The 19,521-nt window shown below is 35.6% G+C and overlaps 1 protein-coding gene across 2 annotated transcripts in view; it reads right to left on the bottom strand.

Annotated features, from left to right (window-relative positions):
- Rasa2 (RAS p21 protein activator 2) overlaps positions 1–19,521 on the bottom strand; it is a 134,414-nt gene that overhangs the window by 39,890 nt on the left and 75,003 nt on the right. For both annotated transcript variants that reach the window (XM_004834356.3, XM_004834357.3), the window contains exons 10-13: positions 3,699–3,855; positions 2,513–2,661; positions 1,433–1,547; positions 584–658 (exon numbers count right to left, since the gene is read on the bottom strand). In XM_004834356.3, coding sequence (XP_004834413.1) covers positions 584–658; positions 1,433–1,547; positions 2,513–2,661; positions 3,699–3,855 — 496 coding nt within the window. The remainder of the gene's footprint in view (positions 1–583; positions 659–1,432; positions 1,548–2,512; positions 2,662–3,698; positions 3,856–19,521) is intronic.

Genomic DNA, 19,521 nt, shown 5'->3' with positions numbered 1-19,521 from the left:
ATAGTATTGAAAATAAGCTTTATTAGTCTCTATCTAGTATTCGAAATCCTTGCTTTCTTTCTCCAAATTCAAAGAGCAATTAACATTGACCTAATTTAATAAATCCATTTTAGATGTGCTAGACATAAGGTGAAAATATTTGAACAAACTTCTTAAGAAGCAACAGAGAATAAAAGGATGAAAAGGGAAATGAAAGAAATAATTTAGATATGCAGGCACCAAAATACTGTAATACTACTATGCATTACAATGAAAACTTGTGGCCCTAACACAATTATGTTTCCTAGAGGTAATGATGAGTTTGACCTGAAGGAAACAGAATGGAGGTCTCAACTAGATACAGCCTAAACCTCATATTGTTACTGCAGCCACAAAGAGCCAATCAAGAGCTAAAACAAAGTCAAACCATTGAGGGAATAATGTTTTAAAAACCAAAACTAGGAAATACTGTGAACAGTGAAGGGTAGTGCAAAGAATAAACAGCATTGCTTTCCTCCAAACAGCAATATTACAATGTAAATGGGAGATTATAACACTATTAAGATCAATGTCAATGCAGTTATGAACACAACAAAACACTTACCTTATTATTTTCTACATTATCTCCTTCTTTTAATTTAATAGGATCAATTTCACAAGATTTTGAGGATTCACATATCTGGAAAATAAAATGAATTTTTTAGTTAATGTTCTTCTTTCCTAAATAATGACAAAATGAAAATAACATTTCTGAGAAGTTTACTGTTATGGCCTGTGCTTAGATGTCCCCTCAAAGCCTCAAGTGGTCATAGGTGGGGCTTTTTCAGAGGTGGCTGGATCTACAGTGGTGACTAGTTCATGGTGCAATGCTAGGACTAAGGGTGTAAATAAGAATACAATACAAGGGACAGAAAGAGGCTTGGTGCTAGTTACTTGTAGTTGGTCGTTTGCTTGCTTTGCTACTTTCTGCCCACCATGAACTGTTTCTCCTCTCTGATGCCAGTCTGGCATGCCAGCCTGCTTTGGAGCCAGACCATTCTTAACTGAAACCTCTACAAACTGTGAGCTAAATAAACCTTTCCTCCTTTAACTTTGGGTGTCAGGTATTTTGTCTCAGCAATGAAAAAAGTAACTAAGACAGTAACTATAAAAATTAAAACTCAATGAAGTTTAAAACCTCCATTCAAAGATAATATATCCAATTTTCCTAAAGAAATATAACAAAAGTATTTCTCATATCCTTAAAACTCTAGCTAAAGAAATATATGTAGATTACATAATAATGTACCTTTTGGGTAAAAATCCATTGACAGAATAGTAAATACTACTGAAGTGTTTAGGCTTATTCTTTCCCTAACACATGAATGGACAGATCTTCCTATCATAGATTATGTGTTGAAAGAGGTGGTATAACAAGGCCATAAACTGTCAGTACTGGGGGCATATTCTATACCTCATCTAGTATAGATTTTAATGTTACTTTCAGGTAGTGGCCTCCCACTATTTTCATCATCTCATCCAGACATCGGGTAGCCAAGGAATTTCCTCTAAAAATTGTGTTTGCATCTCTGAAACAGAAATATAAATAGATGAAAATAAGTGTAGTAAAAATAAGGCTATGAAGATAATAATATGACACATTTGATTTGTACAATTTTTATAATCTATTTAAAAAACTTTGCTGCCATTAGGTTTTTCAAACTTAAAAGTACTTTTCAAAAAAACGTGAAAAAGCAGTTAACCAAGAAACAAAGAAATCATGTTTATGAACCAAGAAATCTTTTTTCATGAACATTTATGTATCTTTTTAATTAGATTAGCTTTACAAGCAACCTGATCGCTCTTTCATAAGGAAACACTGCTTTTCAAATTGTATGACTTTATAGTCTATCTTGAAATTCATTGCCTGCTATTGATAAAGGTCTGTGTTTTACAGGTGGCCAATGTGTTGAATAAAAACAGTATTATGAAGCTTCATCTTTAACCAGGATTAACCCATATAGGCCACAAATAGTTTTAAATAATCTTGGTCTGGACCAAAAAAATCTTTGTGTGTGTGTGTGTGTGTGTGTGTGTGTGCGTGCGCGCGTGTGTCTGCACACATGTGTATGCATGCATAAAATGAGTGTTATCAGATCATAATAGGAACAGAAATCTACTTGACTGCTTTTTATAATGTCACACATCAGTGTCACATAATAAAAATCTTCATCACTGAGTTTAAAAAAAATCTGTCACTGGGATGAGGATGTAGCTCAGTGGTTCCACTGCATCGTAAGCAGAAGGTCCCAAGTTCAACCCCCAGTACCAATAAATAAATAAATAAATAAATAAACAAATAAATAAATCTGTCACTATTATCTTCACTGTAAATGGATACTGTTTGATGACTTTATGCCTTTTATTACTTGCTAAGCAGTTTTTTTCAGTTAGGCTAATCAATACAAAAGAATTTAGGCTACAGAACAATTTGGCAAATCAAGGCCTAATTTCAACAACACATAATTAACATTTAATAAAATATAATTCTTACTGGGTATCCTTCAAGTCTAATTCAGCCACTGCAGTGACAAAAGGAACAAGTTTATCATGGTGCAGCAGCAGTCGAACAAGGGGCAAAACAGCATCATTTTTATCTCGACATATTTCACCCAAAATGTAAGCAGCTGAGGCAGATATTGGCTAGAATATAGAAAGGTAAAAAACAAGCACAAAATCAAGGAAACATGATTAAATGTTGAATAACTAACCTGTAAAAGTAATTCACGTATGTTCATTAAATACATTGTTATGGCTTGTGTCTAGATGTTTCCCCAAAGCCTCATGCAGTCATAGGTGCGGCTTTTCAAAGGTGGCTGGTTCTATAGTGTATGGTGCTGGGATCAAGGGTGTGTGATTACTAAATTAGTCCACTGATTGGTTTGGCACAGTTCTGAGTGTGGATAATAGGAAGGCCTACCCTGGGTGTGAGTGCTACCCGCCTTAATAGCATGTAGCCTGGATAGAATACAAAGGACAGAAAGAAGGCTGCTGCCGTTGCTTGGTGCTTCGTTGCCACTTCAATACTTTGTTGCTTTCTGCCTGTCGTGAACTGTTTCTCCTCTGTGATGGCCCTCTACCATGCCACCCTGCCTTGGAGCCAGCCAATTATGGGCTGAAACTGTGAGCTAAAATAAACCTTTCCTCTTTTGTTTCTCTCTCTCTTTCTTTTGAGACAGGGTCTCACTACATAGTTCAGGCTGGCCTTGAACTCATGGAGATCCTCCTGGCTCAGCCTCCCAAGTGCTGGGATCATAGGTGTGCGGCACTGTGCCCAGCTAAACCTTTAATCTTTAAACTTTGGGTGTTGGTATTTTGTCTCAGCAACAAGAAAAATAACTAAGATACATAGCAGTATTTAGATTTTTTTTTCTTCCCAGTACTGGGGATCCAACTCAGGACCTTGTGCTTGCCAGGCACGCATGGTGCCACTGAGCTACATCCCTGGTCCATTAGAATTTAATTTTTAAAATTCTTATCAGAGCTGAAATTTTGAGGATTCACCATAATCAGTACTCTGGGTCAGATACATTAAATACAAATACACACCGTCTTAATTAGAAGTGACACTCTGAAATTGTTTCTTCAATTAGTTTATCCTTTTCATATTAAATAATATTACATTTAATGAATATTAAGTATTAATACCCATATTAAATAAATTAAGATTTTTAAAGCACCTGAACATCTGGTGATTTTAGCAGCAAAGTTTTCAAAGGACTGTAGTACTCTGAAGGAAGCACATAATCTTCTGTATAACATATATTTAATCGAAGAGATCCCAGGTCATCAGTTTTAGATGACTTGTTCCCATTGTCTCTCGGTTGAAGCAAGTACCTAAAGTAAAAATACAATCAGTTACAATGATAGTAATAAGCATCCAAGACATAAGTAAAAAAACTAAGCTACTAAAAAAATAAACTGGGGGCTGCAATGTAGCTCAGAGGTAGAGTGTGCACTTAGCACACATGAAACCTTGGGTTTAATCTCTAGCATACTGGATAAATGAATGAAGGAATGAATAAACCAACAAACCAATTAAAAAACCAACAAGTCACTCCAATATTTAAAATTAGAATATTTCATAAGCAGCAGGCTTACTACTAGTTGTATACTGAACTAAAAAGCTGTAAGTAGGAAAAAAAAACATAATACAAAAATTAAGATCTGAAATATTTGAACATGAGATTTTTATTAGAGTGTAGGTTTAGAGACAAAATGGTGAAACTTGTTAAATTTTCACCAATGAAATTTACAAAGCATTAGGTTGAAACTGATAAAACATCCTAGAAGGCATATACATGGACCTTGCTTTTTGTTTTTATTTTTTGGTGCTGGGAACTGAACCCACAGCTTTCTGCGTGCTAAGCACTTGTCCTACCACTGAGCTTCACCTACAGCCCTGCAACCTAGCTCTCAAGTAAATTCTGAATGTAAAAATTTCAACTTATTTTATAAAAAAAATTAGTGACACAAAAAGTCATATACTGATCCCCCCCCCATGCACCCATTACCTAAGTTCAATAATTATCAAGACTAAGAAAGTAACTTTTTTTTTCCTGATACTGGGAATTGAACTCAGGACCTTGCACTTGCAAGGCAGGTGCAATGCCACTGAACTAAATTCCCAGCCCTAATAATTATCAAGACAATCATGTTTGGACAAGCTCCCATTTCATTCCTGCACTATTTTAAAACAATTTCCAGACACTACTTTAAAATGATTAATTCAGTTAATATTCAAATTCTTCTAAATTTATTATAAATGGTTATCTATGATTTGCTGAAATCCAAATAAAGTCCACAGATTATAATTTGGTTGACAGTGTTTTAACATCTATTTTAATTTACAGATTCTTGTCACACCCCCAAGAAATTAGGTAATTTGTTCTGTAGTACTGTCCACATTTGGGACTGCATTAATAATATGTCCATGAGTCCTTGATGTGGACTTAATTCACACAGTTAAAGGTGATATAGATTAATAACTACCACAAATTGTCATTTTCTAAGAGGTACTTGATGCTATTGTGTTGCTGACTGTATCACTTGGGCTAAGGTGTTGTGACTGATCTAATCAGTTGTCCTTCCTGGTATAATGAAAATGAGATAGCCTCACAGCCATTAGAGTCTCAAAACCTAAAGACCAGCTATATCTGGAAGACACCTCGGAGAAGCAACCATTCCATAAGTGTTGTAAATACATCAACAAAGATACTTACAATAAACAACTTCAAAGTATCAACCCAGGAACTAAACCAAGGACAGTACCAAAAACAAAAATGAGAAGACATTTAAGTAAGGCACAAACTTAAGACTTCTACCCCACAAAAGGCAAAAATTCTGGGGGAAATGAGGTGGAAAAGTCTGATAATCAACCACCTGGATACCCTGAACTGATAGCACAGGAAGTAACAAAATAGATGAATGAGGCTCTAGAAAAATTCAAAACAGAAATAATTTCCCAGATAACTACACAGATGGTGAGCAGAGTGAAAGACATGATTAGAGGCTCCAGAACAAAAACAGATAAAAAAAATAGATGAGCTCAGAACCATGCTGGAAGCCATGAATGCCCAGCATAAGAAAGAAATGGAAACCATGACTGCCCAACATAAGAAAGAAATGGAATCCATGAAACAGATTCAAACACATATTCAGGAGATTAAAAACTCCACTGAAAGCATGAAGAGCAGATTAAGGGAATCTGAAGATAGAATATCAGATATAGAAGACAGGATTGCTGTTAAGGACCATGAAAACAGAGATTTCTTCAAAATAGTAAGGGACCACGAGAAGTCAATCCAGCAGCTGCTAGATGATGCAAAGAAGAACATAAGACTGATAGGAGTCCACGAAAAACCATGAGAAACTATAATGACATAAAAAAACTGTTCACAGAAGTAATAGTAGAAAACTTCCCAGACAGAGGTGGAGAATTGAACATACAGATAAGTGAGGCATATAGAACTCCAACTAGCCATGATAAAAAAAAAAATCTACACCTAGACATATAATAGTCAAGATCCCAGAAACCCAACAGAAGAAAAAAATCCTACAGGCAGTTAGAGAAAATAAAAAAATCACCTACAAAAGAAAGCCCATCAGAATCACGGCAGACTTCTCAACACAAACCCTCAAATCAAGGAGAGCCTGGAGTGAAGTATTTCAAACCCTAAAAGAAAATAACTTCCAGGGCCGGGGATTTGGCTCAGTGGTTCTGCTGCCTGCCTCACAAGTGCAAGAACCCAAGTTTGATCCCTGGTACCAAAAAAGAAAAGAAACTAACTTCCAACCTAGACTGTTACATCCTGCAAAATTATCTTTCAAAATCGATGGGGAAATTAGATACTTCCATGACAAAGAATACCTGAGAAATTTCATGAACACCAAACCAGCACTCCAAACAATTCTAAGCAATATCCTAGAAAACGACAATGAAGGTCACAACTCCATGAGGCCCAACAGAGGGAAGCCACCAGGCAAGGTAAGAAACTAAAGGGAAAGGGGGAAAAAATAAGAAATAAAAGAGCCAACAACAGCAAAACATCATGGCAAGGATGAGTCAATATCTATCAATTATAACTCTCAATGTTAATGGCCTCAATTCACCAATCAAAAGAAATATTAAGAAGCAAAATCCAGCAATATCCTGTATACAAGAAACACACCTAACTCAAAAAGAAATTCATAGACTGAAAGTAAAAGGATGGAAAACAGTTCTCCATGCTACAGGAACCCAGAAAAAAGCAGGGGTAGGAATCTTATTTGCAGACAAAGTAGATTTCAAACCAAAACTAATTAAGAGAGACAAAGATGGTCACTACATCCTTGTGAAGGGAACAATCCAAGAGGAAGAGATGACAATCCTAAGTATGTATATATGCACCAAATACGAATGTCCCCAACTATACAAAACAAATTATTAATGGACATGAAAAATCAAATAAGTACTAATACAACTGTAGTGGGGGACCTCAATACCCCACTGTCACAAATAGACAGATCATCTAGACAAAAAATTAACAATGAAATTTTAGAACTGAACCAAACTATTGAACAAATGGACTTAATAGATGTTTACAGAGCGTTCCACCCCACAAAATCAGAATACACATTCTTTTTGGCTCCACATGGGTCATTCTTCAAAACAGACCACATGCTAGCTCATAGTACATGTCTAAGTAAATGCAAAAGAACTGAAGTTATGCCCTGTATATTATGAGACCATAGTGCAACAGAACTGGAGGTCAATAACATAAGAAACCGCAAAACTCCCACAAACACATGGAAATTGAATAATATCCTCCTGAACAACCAATGGGTCACAGAGGAAATTAAAGAAGACAGTTTCTACAAGTAAATGATAATGCCAGTACAACATACAAGGAATCTATGGGACACAATGAAAGCAGTAGTACATGGGAAATTCATAGCAGTGAATGCCCATATTAGGAAAACAGAGAGAACTCAGATAAATAACCTAATGCAGAACCTCAAGCTCCTAGAAAAAGAAGAGCATAACAAACCCAAAGCTCGTACAAGAAAGGAAATTATAAAGATCAGAGCAGAAATCAATGCACTGGAGACTAAGAGAATGATACAAAAAAAATTAATGAATCAAGGAGTTAGTTTTTCAAAAGAATAAATAAAATCGATAAACCTTTAGCCAACCTTATCAAAAAAAAAGGAAAGAAAAGGCTCAAATCCATGCAATTAAGAACGAAAAAGATGAAGTCACAACAGACCCAGCAGGAATCCAGAGGATCATCAATACCTACTTGGAGAACCTGTACTCTAATAAAATGGAAAACATAGAAGAAATGGACTATATGAATTGCCAAAGTTAAATGAAGAAGATATAGAAATTCTAAACATCCCAATTACAATGAGTGAAATTCAAAATTAATAAAATATTTACCAACAAAGAAAAGCCCAGGTCCTGATGGCTTCACTGCTGAATTCTACAAGGCATTTAAAGAAGAACTATTGCAATTACTCTTTAAACTCATCAAGGAAATTGAAAGGGAAGCAATGCTTCCAAATTCATTCCTGGAAGCAAGAGTTACTTTGATTGCAAAACCAGGGAAAGACCCAACCCAAAAAGACAACTACAGAGCAATCTCCCTAATGAACATAGATGCAAAAATCCTCAACAAGATACTGGCAAACAGAATACAGAGGGTCATCAAGAAGATCATACACCCTGACCAAGTCAGATTTATCCCAGGGATGCAAGGATGGTTCAATATTTGTAAATCAATAAATGTAATACACTGTATTAACAGAGTCAAGGACAAAAACCATATGATCATCTTAACAGATGCAGAAAAGGCATTTGACAAAATCCAACACCCATTCATGATAAAAATGCTAAAGAAAATTGGAACAGAAGGTCTTTATTTTAACCTAATTAAGGCTATCTATGAAAAACCAACAGCCAACATCATACTAAATAGTCAAAAACTGAAAACATTCACGCTAAAATTAGGAACAAGACAAGGATGCCCACTATCACCACTCCTGTTCAATATAGTTCTGGAAACATTAGCCACAGCAATTAGAAAAGAGAAAGAAATAAAAGGAATAAAGATAGGAAACAAAGAAGTTAAACTATCATTATTTGCTGATGATATGATACTTTACATAGAAGACCCAAAAAACTCGGCCAAAAGACATCTAGACCTAATTGACAGATTCAGTAGAGTAGCTGGATATAAGATTAACACTCAAAAAACAATACCATTCTTATACACAAATAGCAGACTCACTGAGAGAGAAATTTGGGAAACAATTCCTTTTACAATAGCATCCTAAAAAATGAAATATCTAGGAATAAATCTAACGAAGGAAGCAAAAGACCTCTACACTGAAAACTACAGCACTCTGAAAATGGAGATCGAGGAGGATATAAGAAAATGGAAAGACATCCCTTGTTCCTGGGTAGGAAGAACCAATATAGTGAAAATGGCCATACTTCAAACTGCTATATAGATTTAATGCAATGCCGATTGAAATTCCAACAATATACTTCACAGAACCAGAGAAAACAATCCAAAAATTCATTTGGAACCAGAAGAGACCTAGAATAGCAAAAACAATTCTAGGCAACAGAGACATGGCTGGGGGTATCACAATCCCCAACTTGAAACTATACTACAATGCTACTGTGATAAAAACAGCATGGTACTGGTAAAGAAACAGACCCGAGGATCAGCAGAATAGATTAGAAGATGCAGAAACAACTACAGACATACTCAGCCAGCACATCTTTCACAAAGAAACCAACCACTCTCATTGGAGGAAAGATAGCCTCTTTAATAAATAGTGTTGGAAAAACCAGATTTCAACCTGCCAAAGATTAAAACTAGACCCATACCTATCACCATGCACTAAACTAAGATCAAAGTGGATTAAAGATCTAAATATTAAGACAGAAACACTAAACTTGCTGGAAGATAAATAGAACTCTTGAAGACGTTGGCACAGGAAAAGACTTTATGAACAAAACCTCAGTAGCATGGGAATGAGCACAAAGAATCAACAACTGGGATCTCATCTCATTAAAAAGCTTCTGCACTGTAAGAGAAACCACCAACAGAGCTAACAGACAACCTACAGTGTGGGAAAAAAATTTTAGCAGCTGTACCTCAGACAAAGGTCTACTATCTAGAATATATAAAGAATTGAAAAAAATCAGACCTCCCAAATTCAAAGACCCAATTAAAAAATGGGCATCTGAAATGAACAGACATTTCTCAGATAAAGAAGTAAAAGCAGCAAATGGACATACGAAAAAATGTTCAACATCACTGGTCATTCCAGAGATGCAGATGAAAACAACACTGAGATTCCACCTCACCCCACAAAGAATGGCTGCTATCAAGAAATCAACCAATAACAAATGCTGGCAGGGGTGTGAGGAGAAAGGAACCCTTCTCCATTGTTGGTGGGAGTGCAGACTACTGCAACCACTGTAGAAATCAGTATGGACATACCTGAAAGAACTAGGGCTAGAGGTCCCATTTGACCCAGCTATTCCCCTGCTGGGTATCTTCCCCAAAGAATTAAAAGAATCATATCACAGCAATATATGTGCACCCATGTTTATAGCGGCACAGTTTGTAATAGCTCAATCTTGGAAACAGCCCAAGTGCCCATCAACTGGAAACTGGATAAAGAAGATGTGGTTTTTTTATATACTGGAGTACGACTCAGCCATAAAGAACAAGAAACTAGAGACATTTATAGTTAAATGGATGCATATTGAGGCCATGCTTTTTTTTTTGGTACCAGGGGTCGAACTTGGGTCCTTGCGCTTGCGAGGCAGGCAGAGAAACCACTGAGCTAAATCCCAGGCCCAAGGCCATACTCTTAAGTGAAATAAATAGGACTCACATGTGTAAATACCAAATAGTTTCTCTAGTGTGAGAAACTGAGAGTATAAATAAGGATTAAAAGGATTAATAACTAATAATTGATACTTTGAAATAGGAAAAGGTCCAAAGGGTTAGGGGTGGGTGTTGGGAGGGGAAGGGAAAAGGAAAGAAGGGAAAGGAAAAATTACGAGAAAAGAAAAAAAAATAGAAATGAAATCTATGCAAATAGGGAAGGGTGGAGGGGGTGAAGGGCGCACAGGTAATGGGGAAAAAATAAGAACCAAGATACATCATGTACGGGTACAAGCACCCAATGATAAATGTAAATGTATTGTATACCTAAAATGTGCCAATAAAAGAATTTTTAAAAAATGTCCACAATGTGATGTATCATACTCCTTTGTCAGATCTCTATTTTCTGTATATTGTATTTCCTGAATATTGATAGTTAGATCTAGAAGCTTGGCTGATTCAGATTTGCTGTTCTGAGACAGTTTCATTAATAGTGTTGTGCAGTCCTACTCAGAGGCATTAATATCTGACTGTTTTCTTTTTGCAAACTTAGCACCTATTGATGATCACTGTCTAGAATGACTAATCATCACAATTAATCATTATAATTTTATATTTCTATCATTCTTCCTTCAATTATTAGCTAGAATGCTTTTTATAAAGTTGTCAGTTGTTTTAAATTACCAGCCTATGGCTTCCTCTAAGAGGCTAACTTGTTTAAAAATAGAAAAGAAGGGGGTTTAATATAACATTTATTTGCTTTGAGAGAGCTACGATAAAAATAGAGAACTAGAGAATTAATAAAGCTAAATTTAAAAGACAAAGAAATGGTAATAGAGGGATAAGAAATTGTGTCATTACCCTTCATTAGAGGAATTCTTTTTTTTTTTTTTTTTTTTTTTTGGTACCAGGGATAGAACTCGGGAGCTTGTGCTTGTGAGGCAGGCACTGGAACCTGAGCTAAATCCCCAGCCCAAGGAATTCCTATCTTGAAGATCAACCTTCAGAACTTCTACTCTGATTCGAAAAATATGATTCAAATATAATAAATAACTAGAAACAATCCTGTTAGTAAATGTGATTCAGAAGTATGTCTAGTCCAATAGCTGATGTCCAAACATCCTGACAAGGACATTACTTTGGTCAATTTTCCACAATCCAGGATATGTTCTGCAGCCTTTTGCAAATTCAGACCCCTAGTTTTATGAGTACATCTAAAAGTGAACCTGAATTGCAATGCCTGAGGAGCTCAATATACTTAAAGCAAGACAATAACTACATTTTGGGGGGGAGTGGGGCTACTGGGGATTGAGCTTGGAACCTTGCGCTTGCGTGGTAGGCGGCCGAACCACTGAGCTAAATCCCCACCCCCAACAACTAAATTTATCAAAAGAAATACAACAGGGCCAGGGATTTAACTCAGTGGTTTTGCTGCCTGCTGCGCAAGCCCAAGGACCCGAGTTCGATCTCTGGTACCAAAAAAAAAAAGAAATACAACAGCCAAGTGGCATAGCTATTTGCATTATTTGGCAAGTAATATAGTTTATTATGGAAGAGTTCATTTACAAAAGTAAAGAGAAAAAAAAAAAAAACGATGAACTGGGTGTGGTGGTACACACCTCTAATCCCAACACTGGGAGGCTGTGGCAGAAGGATTGCAAATTCAAGCCCAGCCTGGGCAGTTTAGCGAGATCTTTTCTCAAAATAAAAAATTTATTTATTATTATCAGTTCATTTTTTGATAAAGTCTCGCTATGTAGTTCAGACTGGCCTTGAACTCACTATGTAGCCCAGACTGGGCTCGAACTCATGGTAATGCTCCCATATCAGCCTTCCCAGTGGTGGGATTACAGGTGTGCACCATCATGTCTGGCTTTCAAAATAAAAAAATTAAAAAGGACTGGAGGTTAGCTCAGTATGAAGGCCCTGGGTTTAACCCACAATAAAACACACAAAAAAATTTTTTAAATAGTAATATAACACCTTCACCACTACTCCCAGGTATTTTCTTACTGTCCATTTTTACATTTTGGAATATCAGCACAGGGAGAGGGATTATTTACCAATTTATACTTAAAGCTTTTGCACATACCCTGAGATCTCTGACACCAAGGTAAATGGCAGAATGAGACTGATTTAGATTATTGTTTAGATTGTCTTTATTTATATCCAAGTAATGGACTATAATGAAAAAATGCAGAAATTCTGTATGTACTGATTTGGAGTAATGATGACACAAATAACAATAATTATAACAATGATAGTCTAAGTTATACTCATTGACAAAATACTTGCTGCTTAATTTATATTATCTCATTTCATTCTCTTAACAACTTTAGGAGGTAAGTACTACTAGTACCAACCCCATTTTATAACCAAAGAAAAGTAAAAGCAAATAGGTTAAGTAACTTGTCCAAGGTCATATAAATAGTGGCAAAAATGGGATTTCAATCAACATAGTTTGCTCCCAGAGTCCATGCTGTTAACCACTCTAAGAGTCAACATATATTTATTGATATTCTACTATAGTGTTAATTTTAAAAAGCAAGATGGAGAGCAGGATATAGTATGTGTATATTTGTATAAAGGAGAAAACATATGTATTCACCTGTATAAACACAAAGTATTTTCTTTTTTGGTACCAGGGATCAAACTCGGGTCCTTGAGCTTGCAAGGCAGGCGGTGGAACCACTGAGCTAAATCCCCAGCCCAACACGAAGTATTTTTTAAAACTTAGAAACAGTGGCTGCCTCAGACGTGGGAAACTGAGTAGTTGAGGGACAGGAGACTGATTTTTATTTTTTAGCCTAGGAAAATATGAGCATGTTACCTATTTTAAAAAACAAAGTAAAATTCTATTATCCACACACGGCAAAGTAAAAACTAGCTAATAGCAACACCAATGAGGTAATCCTATAATCTGAATGAAGCATTGCCATAAAGGATATAGCATTACTAAGGAACTGAATGGCCAAGAAAAAAAGGGGAAGGTGAATCAATAGTCATTTGAAAATGAAAGTAAACTAGAACCACCAAAAATAAGCGTTTAGGAAAGGAGACAAATATTAATGAAACTACTGGGAAAAGTAAAGCAAATTGAGAATTTTCAAACAACAGAACTGTACAACTGAAAGAATCTAACCCTTTCCTAATATCAAAATTACAAAGAATATGCTAAAATCCTGAAAGCAAACAAAGCTTTTTTGAGTTTTCATTCAGTTACCACGGATTCCACAAGGGGATGCTATGGCTCTACAATGATGAAGGAAACCAAGAGTTTTTTGTTTTTTTAAAATTTCCTATTGAAAGTATGGGCAGCAGAAGTGATCAATGTGAGCACAGAGTGTCAGAACTAGAAGACAGGGCTGATGAAGGTGACTATATACTCACAAGATAACTTAAAAACAACAGCAGCAACAAAAAATTATGAAACATGGGTGCAACAGGTGCCAAATGATGCAAAGAAGACTAATCTAAAATTAACCGGAATTAGTAAAAAATGAGAATATTGCATGAATGGCATTAAAAAAATCCTCTTTACAGAAATAATAGCAGAAAACTTTCCAAGTATGGGGAAAGAATTTAACAGACAGATAAGGCATACAGAACCCTAAATACCCATGATCAGGAAAGAACTTCTCCATGACACATCAAATTCAAAATTCCAGGAGTCCAATACAAGGATAGACTCTTAAAAGGTTTTAGAGAGAAGCAACAAATCATTTATAAAAGTAAACCCATTAGAATTACAGCAGACTTTTCAAAGGTCAAGAGAGCCTGGAGGAAAATGTTTCAAACTCTGAATGAAAACAACTCCCAACTCTAAAAAACTGTATTTTAATGGCTGAGCATAGTGGCGCACACCTGTAATCCCAGCACTTGGGAGGCTGCGGCAGGAGGATTGCCAGGAGTTCGAGGCCAGCCTGAACTACATAGTGAGACCCTGTCTCAAAAAAAAAAAAACCCCAAAAAACAACTAAAAAAACCCTGTATTTTAAAACTGATGAAGCAATGAGGTATTTCCATGACAAAAAGCACCGTAAGGAATTCATGACCCCTAAACCAGCACTCAAATAAATTCCCAGGGATATCTTCAAAAGAGACAATAAAATCAACAGTACCAAAATAATCTAATGAAATGAATACATCAGCTAGAATGAGCAGTTAAGCAGAGTGAAAATAAAGGAAAAATAATGCAATGACTGGGATAACTCGATACCTTTCTTTTGATATGAAAGGTCTCAATTCTCCACTCAAAAAACACAGATTAGCAGATTGGATTAAAAAACAAAACACAGTGGTATGCTGCATACAAGAAACACATTTAATCGCAAAAGAAATTCACAGACTAAAAATCAAAGGATGGAAAACACTATTTCATGCAACAAGAGCCTGAAAACAAGCAAGAGTAGCTATCCTACTTTCAGGCAAAGTGAACTTCAAGCCAAAACTGACCAGAGAGGCAAAGTAGGTCATGACATACTGTACTGGATAAGAGAACAATTCAACAGGAGGAGATAACAATTATAAATATATATGCCCTGAACACCAACACACCCAACTTCATAAAACAGACAGTATTGGACATAAAAGACCAGATGAACATCAGCACAATTACAGTGAGGAAGCTCAATGTCACTTTCACAAATAGATCAATAGTGGACAAAATATCAACAAAGAAATATCAGAATTGAACCATACCTTTGAACAAATAGACTTAAAACAGAGTTCTACAGTGTTCCACCCAACAAGAGAATATACATTCTTTTCAGCAGCACATGGAAATTTCTGCAAAATAGGCCACATACTACCCCCAAAAGCAGGCTTAAGTAAAAAAAAAAAAAATTAGAAGTACCTCATGCAGACCATAGTGCAATGAAACTAGCAATCAATGGCCTTTTGCCACAGAAATTATGCAAACACATGGAGATTAACACATTCCCTCTGGCTAGATGCATTCCCACTGGGTACATTCCCACTAGGTTCATGCATAACTATTTCATCAGGCAGCTTGAATCACCAGTAGTACAAATGAATATAATCACTTTTATCTATTTTCATTAATAAAATTAATAAACAGTCTATAAATGGACTGAATCTAGTTAGCTGCTTGAATTTGAATTACCACCCAAATATAAATATTAATACTATTCATACCAATTAAAAATAATTTCAATAATCAACAAAATTTCATTAAATAAAAAATTTATTTCATCAACTTCTTCAAAACATTTTATACATAAAGGCGGCTGATTTGCGCCAAGTGCACAAAACATCATAATGTGTTTGGTTTTTTTTTAACGGGCACACCAGCACCCACTTTTTTCAGATAGTCATACATGTATCACTGGTGGTTCATGCTTGCAGGACAATCAAACTCAAATCAGCACCCTCCAGCAGTGATATATGTGAATTACAGCCTCATCATGAACCTGTTAATACACTCTTAAATAATCAATGGGACACAAAAGATATCAAGGAAGAAATTAGACCTGAGAATCAAACAATAACGCCAGTACAACATACCAGAACGTATGAGACACAATGAAAGCAGTCTTAAGAGAGAAGTTTATAGTTGTGAATGACCACATCAGAAAAAGTGAGCCTAAATAAATAACCTAATGATGTATCTCTAGTAAACAAGAACTCAAATCCAAAGCAAATTAAAGGAAGATAATTATAAAGATCAGAGAAGAAATTAATGAAATTGAGACTAAAAAAATACAAAGAATCAATGAATCAAAGAGTTGTTCTTCAAAAGAATAAACAAAACAGAAACCCTTAGCCAATCTTACCAAAAAAGGGAAAGAAAATTCCCAAATCAATACAATTAGAAATGAAAAAGGTGAAATCACAACAGATACTACTGAAATCTAGATTAATAACTACTTTGAAAACCTGTATTTTAATAAATTGGAGAATCCAGGAAAAATGGATAGATTCCTAGATAAATATGAATTGCCAAAAATGAACAAGATATACAAATCCTGAATAATCCAATAATAGGCAATGAAATTGAAGTAGTAGTTTAAAAAAACACCTACCAACTAAGAAAAGGCAAGGACTCAATGAATTAATTGCTGAATTCTGCAAGAACTTTAGGGACACTCTAATGCCAGTACTCCTCAAACTCTTTCATGAAACTGAAAGGGAAGCAGTATTCCCAAAAACATTCCTTGGAGGCTTGCATTCCAAAACCAGATAGGGACCCAAGTTAAGAAAAGAAAACCACAGGCCAATCACTTTAATGAACAAAGACATAAAATTCCTCAATGAGATACTGGCAAATGAAATGCGGCAAATCATCAAAAAGATAAAAAATTATAACCAAGTAGACGTCATCCCAGGGATGCAGGGATGGTTCAACATATGAAAATCAATAAATGTAATACATCACATAAACAGAAGCAAGGCCAAAAATCAAATGATCATCTCAACATATGCAGAATAAGCCTCTCACAAGATCTAACATCCATTTGTGATTTTAAAAAAAGACCTCTGGGCTAGAGACTTAGCTCAGTGGTGCTGCCGCCTGCCTTGCAAGCAGAAGGTCCTGAGTTAGGTCCCTGGTACAAAAAAAAAAGACCTCTGAAGAAAACAGGTATAGAAGGACCTTATCTTAATCTGATAAAAAGTCTTGACAGGCCAGGGATTTAGCGGTTTCGCCGCATGCACAGCGCAAGGACCCAAGTTCGATCCCCAGTACCAAAAAAAAAAGTCATGACAAACCAACGACCAACATCATATTAAATGGGGAAAAGCTGTAAGTTTTCCCTCTAAAATCAGGAACAAGACAAGGATTCCAATCTCACCACTCCTGTTCAATATAATTCTGGAAATATTAGCTAGAGAAATCAGTCAAGAAGAAGAAATAAAAGGGGTATGTACAGGAACCGAAGAAGCCAAATTGTCATTATTTGCAGATGACATAATCCTTTACATAGAAGACCCAAAAAGTTCCACCAAAAGACTATTAGTATAACCAAATTCAACAATGTATCTGGATACAAAATCAGCATACAAAAATCAATAACATTTCTATGTATCAATAATGAACTCACTGAGAAAGAAATTAGGAAAACAATACCATTCACAATGCAAAATAAAAATTAAATACTTAGGAATTAATCTAATCAAGGAACTAAAAGATCTCTGCAACGAAAAATACAGTATTCTGAAAAAGAGGACCAAAGAAGACATCAGATAATGGAAAGCTATCCCTGTTCCTGGGTAGGCAAAACCAGTATTATCAAAATGGCCATGCTCACCAAACTGCTATATACATTTAATGCAATCTCAAAATATCACCAGGATTCCTCACAGAACTAGAGAAAACAATTCCAAAGTTCATATGGAATGAAAGAGACCCAGAATAGCAAAAGCAACCTGGGCAACAAGAACAAAGTAGGAAGTACAATAATCCTGGATTTCAAGTTATATTACAAAGCTATAATGAAAAAAATGGCACAGTACAGACACAAAAACAGATATACGTATGATCAGTGGAATGGAATGCAGGATGCAGAAACAACCCCAGGCACATTCAACTATCTGATCTTTGACGAAGAGGCCAAAAACATAGTCTGTTTAACAAACACTACTGGGAAAATTGGCTATGCACATGCAGAAGATTGAACCTAGACCTAAATCTCTCACTACGTACTAAACTTATGTCAAAATGGATCAAAGACCTAAGAGCTAAGGACATCATATTACAGTGATACAGACATATTCATGTTTATAGCATTCATAATTGCTATATCTTAGAAATGGTCTATACATCCGTCAACAGATGAATAGAAAAAGAAAATGTATTTATACACAATAGAGTACTACTCTGCCATGAAGAATAAATCTGAGTCATTTGTAAGAAAATGGTTGCAATTTGAGACCATAATGTTAAGTGAAATAAATCAGACATATAAGCTTAAATATCACGTGGTTTCTCTTATGTGAGAAACCCAAAGTACAAATAAAGAGCAAAATAAAAGACAGACGATGGGAAACGGGGAGTCTGAACTTTTGCAAAAAGGAATAGGACCAAGAAATGGAAGGAGGAAGGAGGGAAAAAGAACAGAAAAAGATTTAAAATGTGTTATTTACAAGTGCCCATTCCTCATGATTAGTGTAATCACTATGTACTGCAAAGATGTATTAATAAAAAAACAAAGATCTGTCTGCAAGAGGTAACTGGTAATAGGACATGAAAATCCAAAATGAAGAGTGTCTGATGGCCAGGAGGGGAGGCTCTTTTAAGGACATCCAATAACCAAAAGAAATATTTAAACATTTAGTGTGAACTCCTCTTCCAAGCAGTAGAAATTAAGTTTTAAAAAGTGGTCTTATGGCTAAATAATATCTCATGGTGCATATATATCACATTTAAAAACTTCAATCATCCATCAATGGAAGTTCTGCCATAAAAAGGATGAAATCCTGTCATTTACAACAACATGGATGAAACTGGAGGACATTATATTAAGTGAAGTAAGGCACAGAAAGACAAAATTCTGCATGTTCTCATTCATTTGTGTAAACTAAAAATGTTGATCATAAATAGAAAAGCAGAACACTGGTCACTAGAGGCCAGAAAGAGGAGGGAAGAGGGTATAGAGAGAAGGTAGATAATGGGTACCAAAACGTAGTGGGTGGTAGAGGTAGTAGTTCTAATGCTATATAGTATAATAGAGTAACTATAGTCTACAACAATAAATTACACATTTCACCATAACTAGAGAAGAGTTTTAAGTTTTCCAACACACAGAAATGGTATTTGAGAAGACAGAAATGCTAACTACTCAATATATATCTGTATTGCAGTATAATACTGTACCCCATAGATAAGCATAAAGATTGTAAGTCGGTTTAAAAAGGGGGACTTTGAAAGGCAAATGAGAAACTCATGTTTAATTATACTCAGTTGGAACCCAGGTCTAACAAGAGGGTTGCTGGGAAACCTACTTGAAGAAAGAGAATACACATGCTTTTAAATGCTATAGATGGAAAAAAACAATAGTACCACATTGATTCTGCTAAGGAAATGAGCATCAACTTATTATCTGAACAGCAGAAATGAGCATCAATTTATTATCTGAACATTAAGTGTAATTTA

This window comes from Heterocephalus glaber, unplaced genomic scaffold (assembly GCF_053883595.1).
Source record: "Heterocephalus glaber isolate CG9 unplaced genomic scaffold, H.glaber_assembly_v1.0 deba00001504, whole genome shotgun sequence".
Lineage (NCBI taxonomy): Eukaryota > Metazoa > Chordata > Mammalia > Rodentia > Bathyergidae > Heterocephalus > Heterocephalus glaber.
This window is presented reverse-complemented; position numbering and strand designations above follow the sequence as displayed.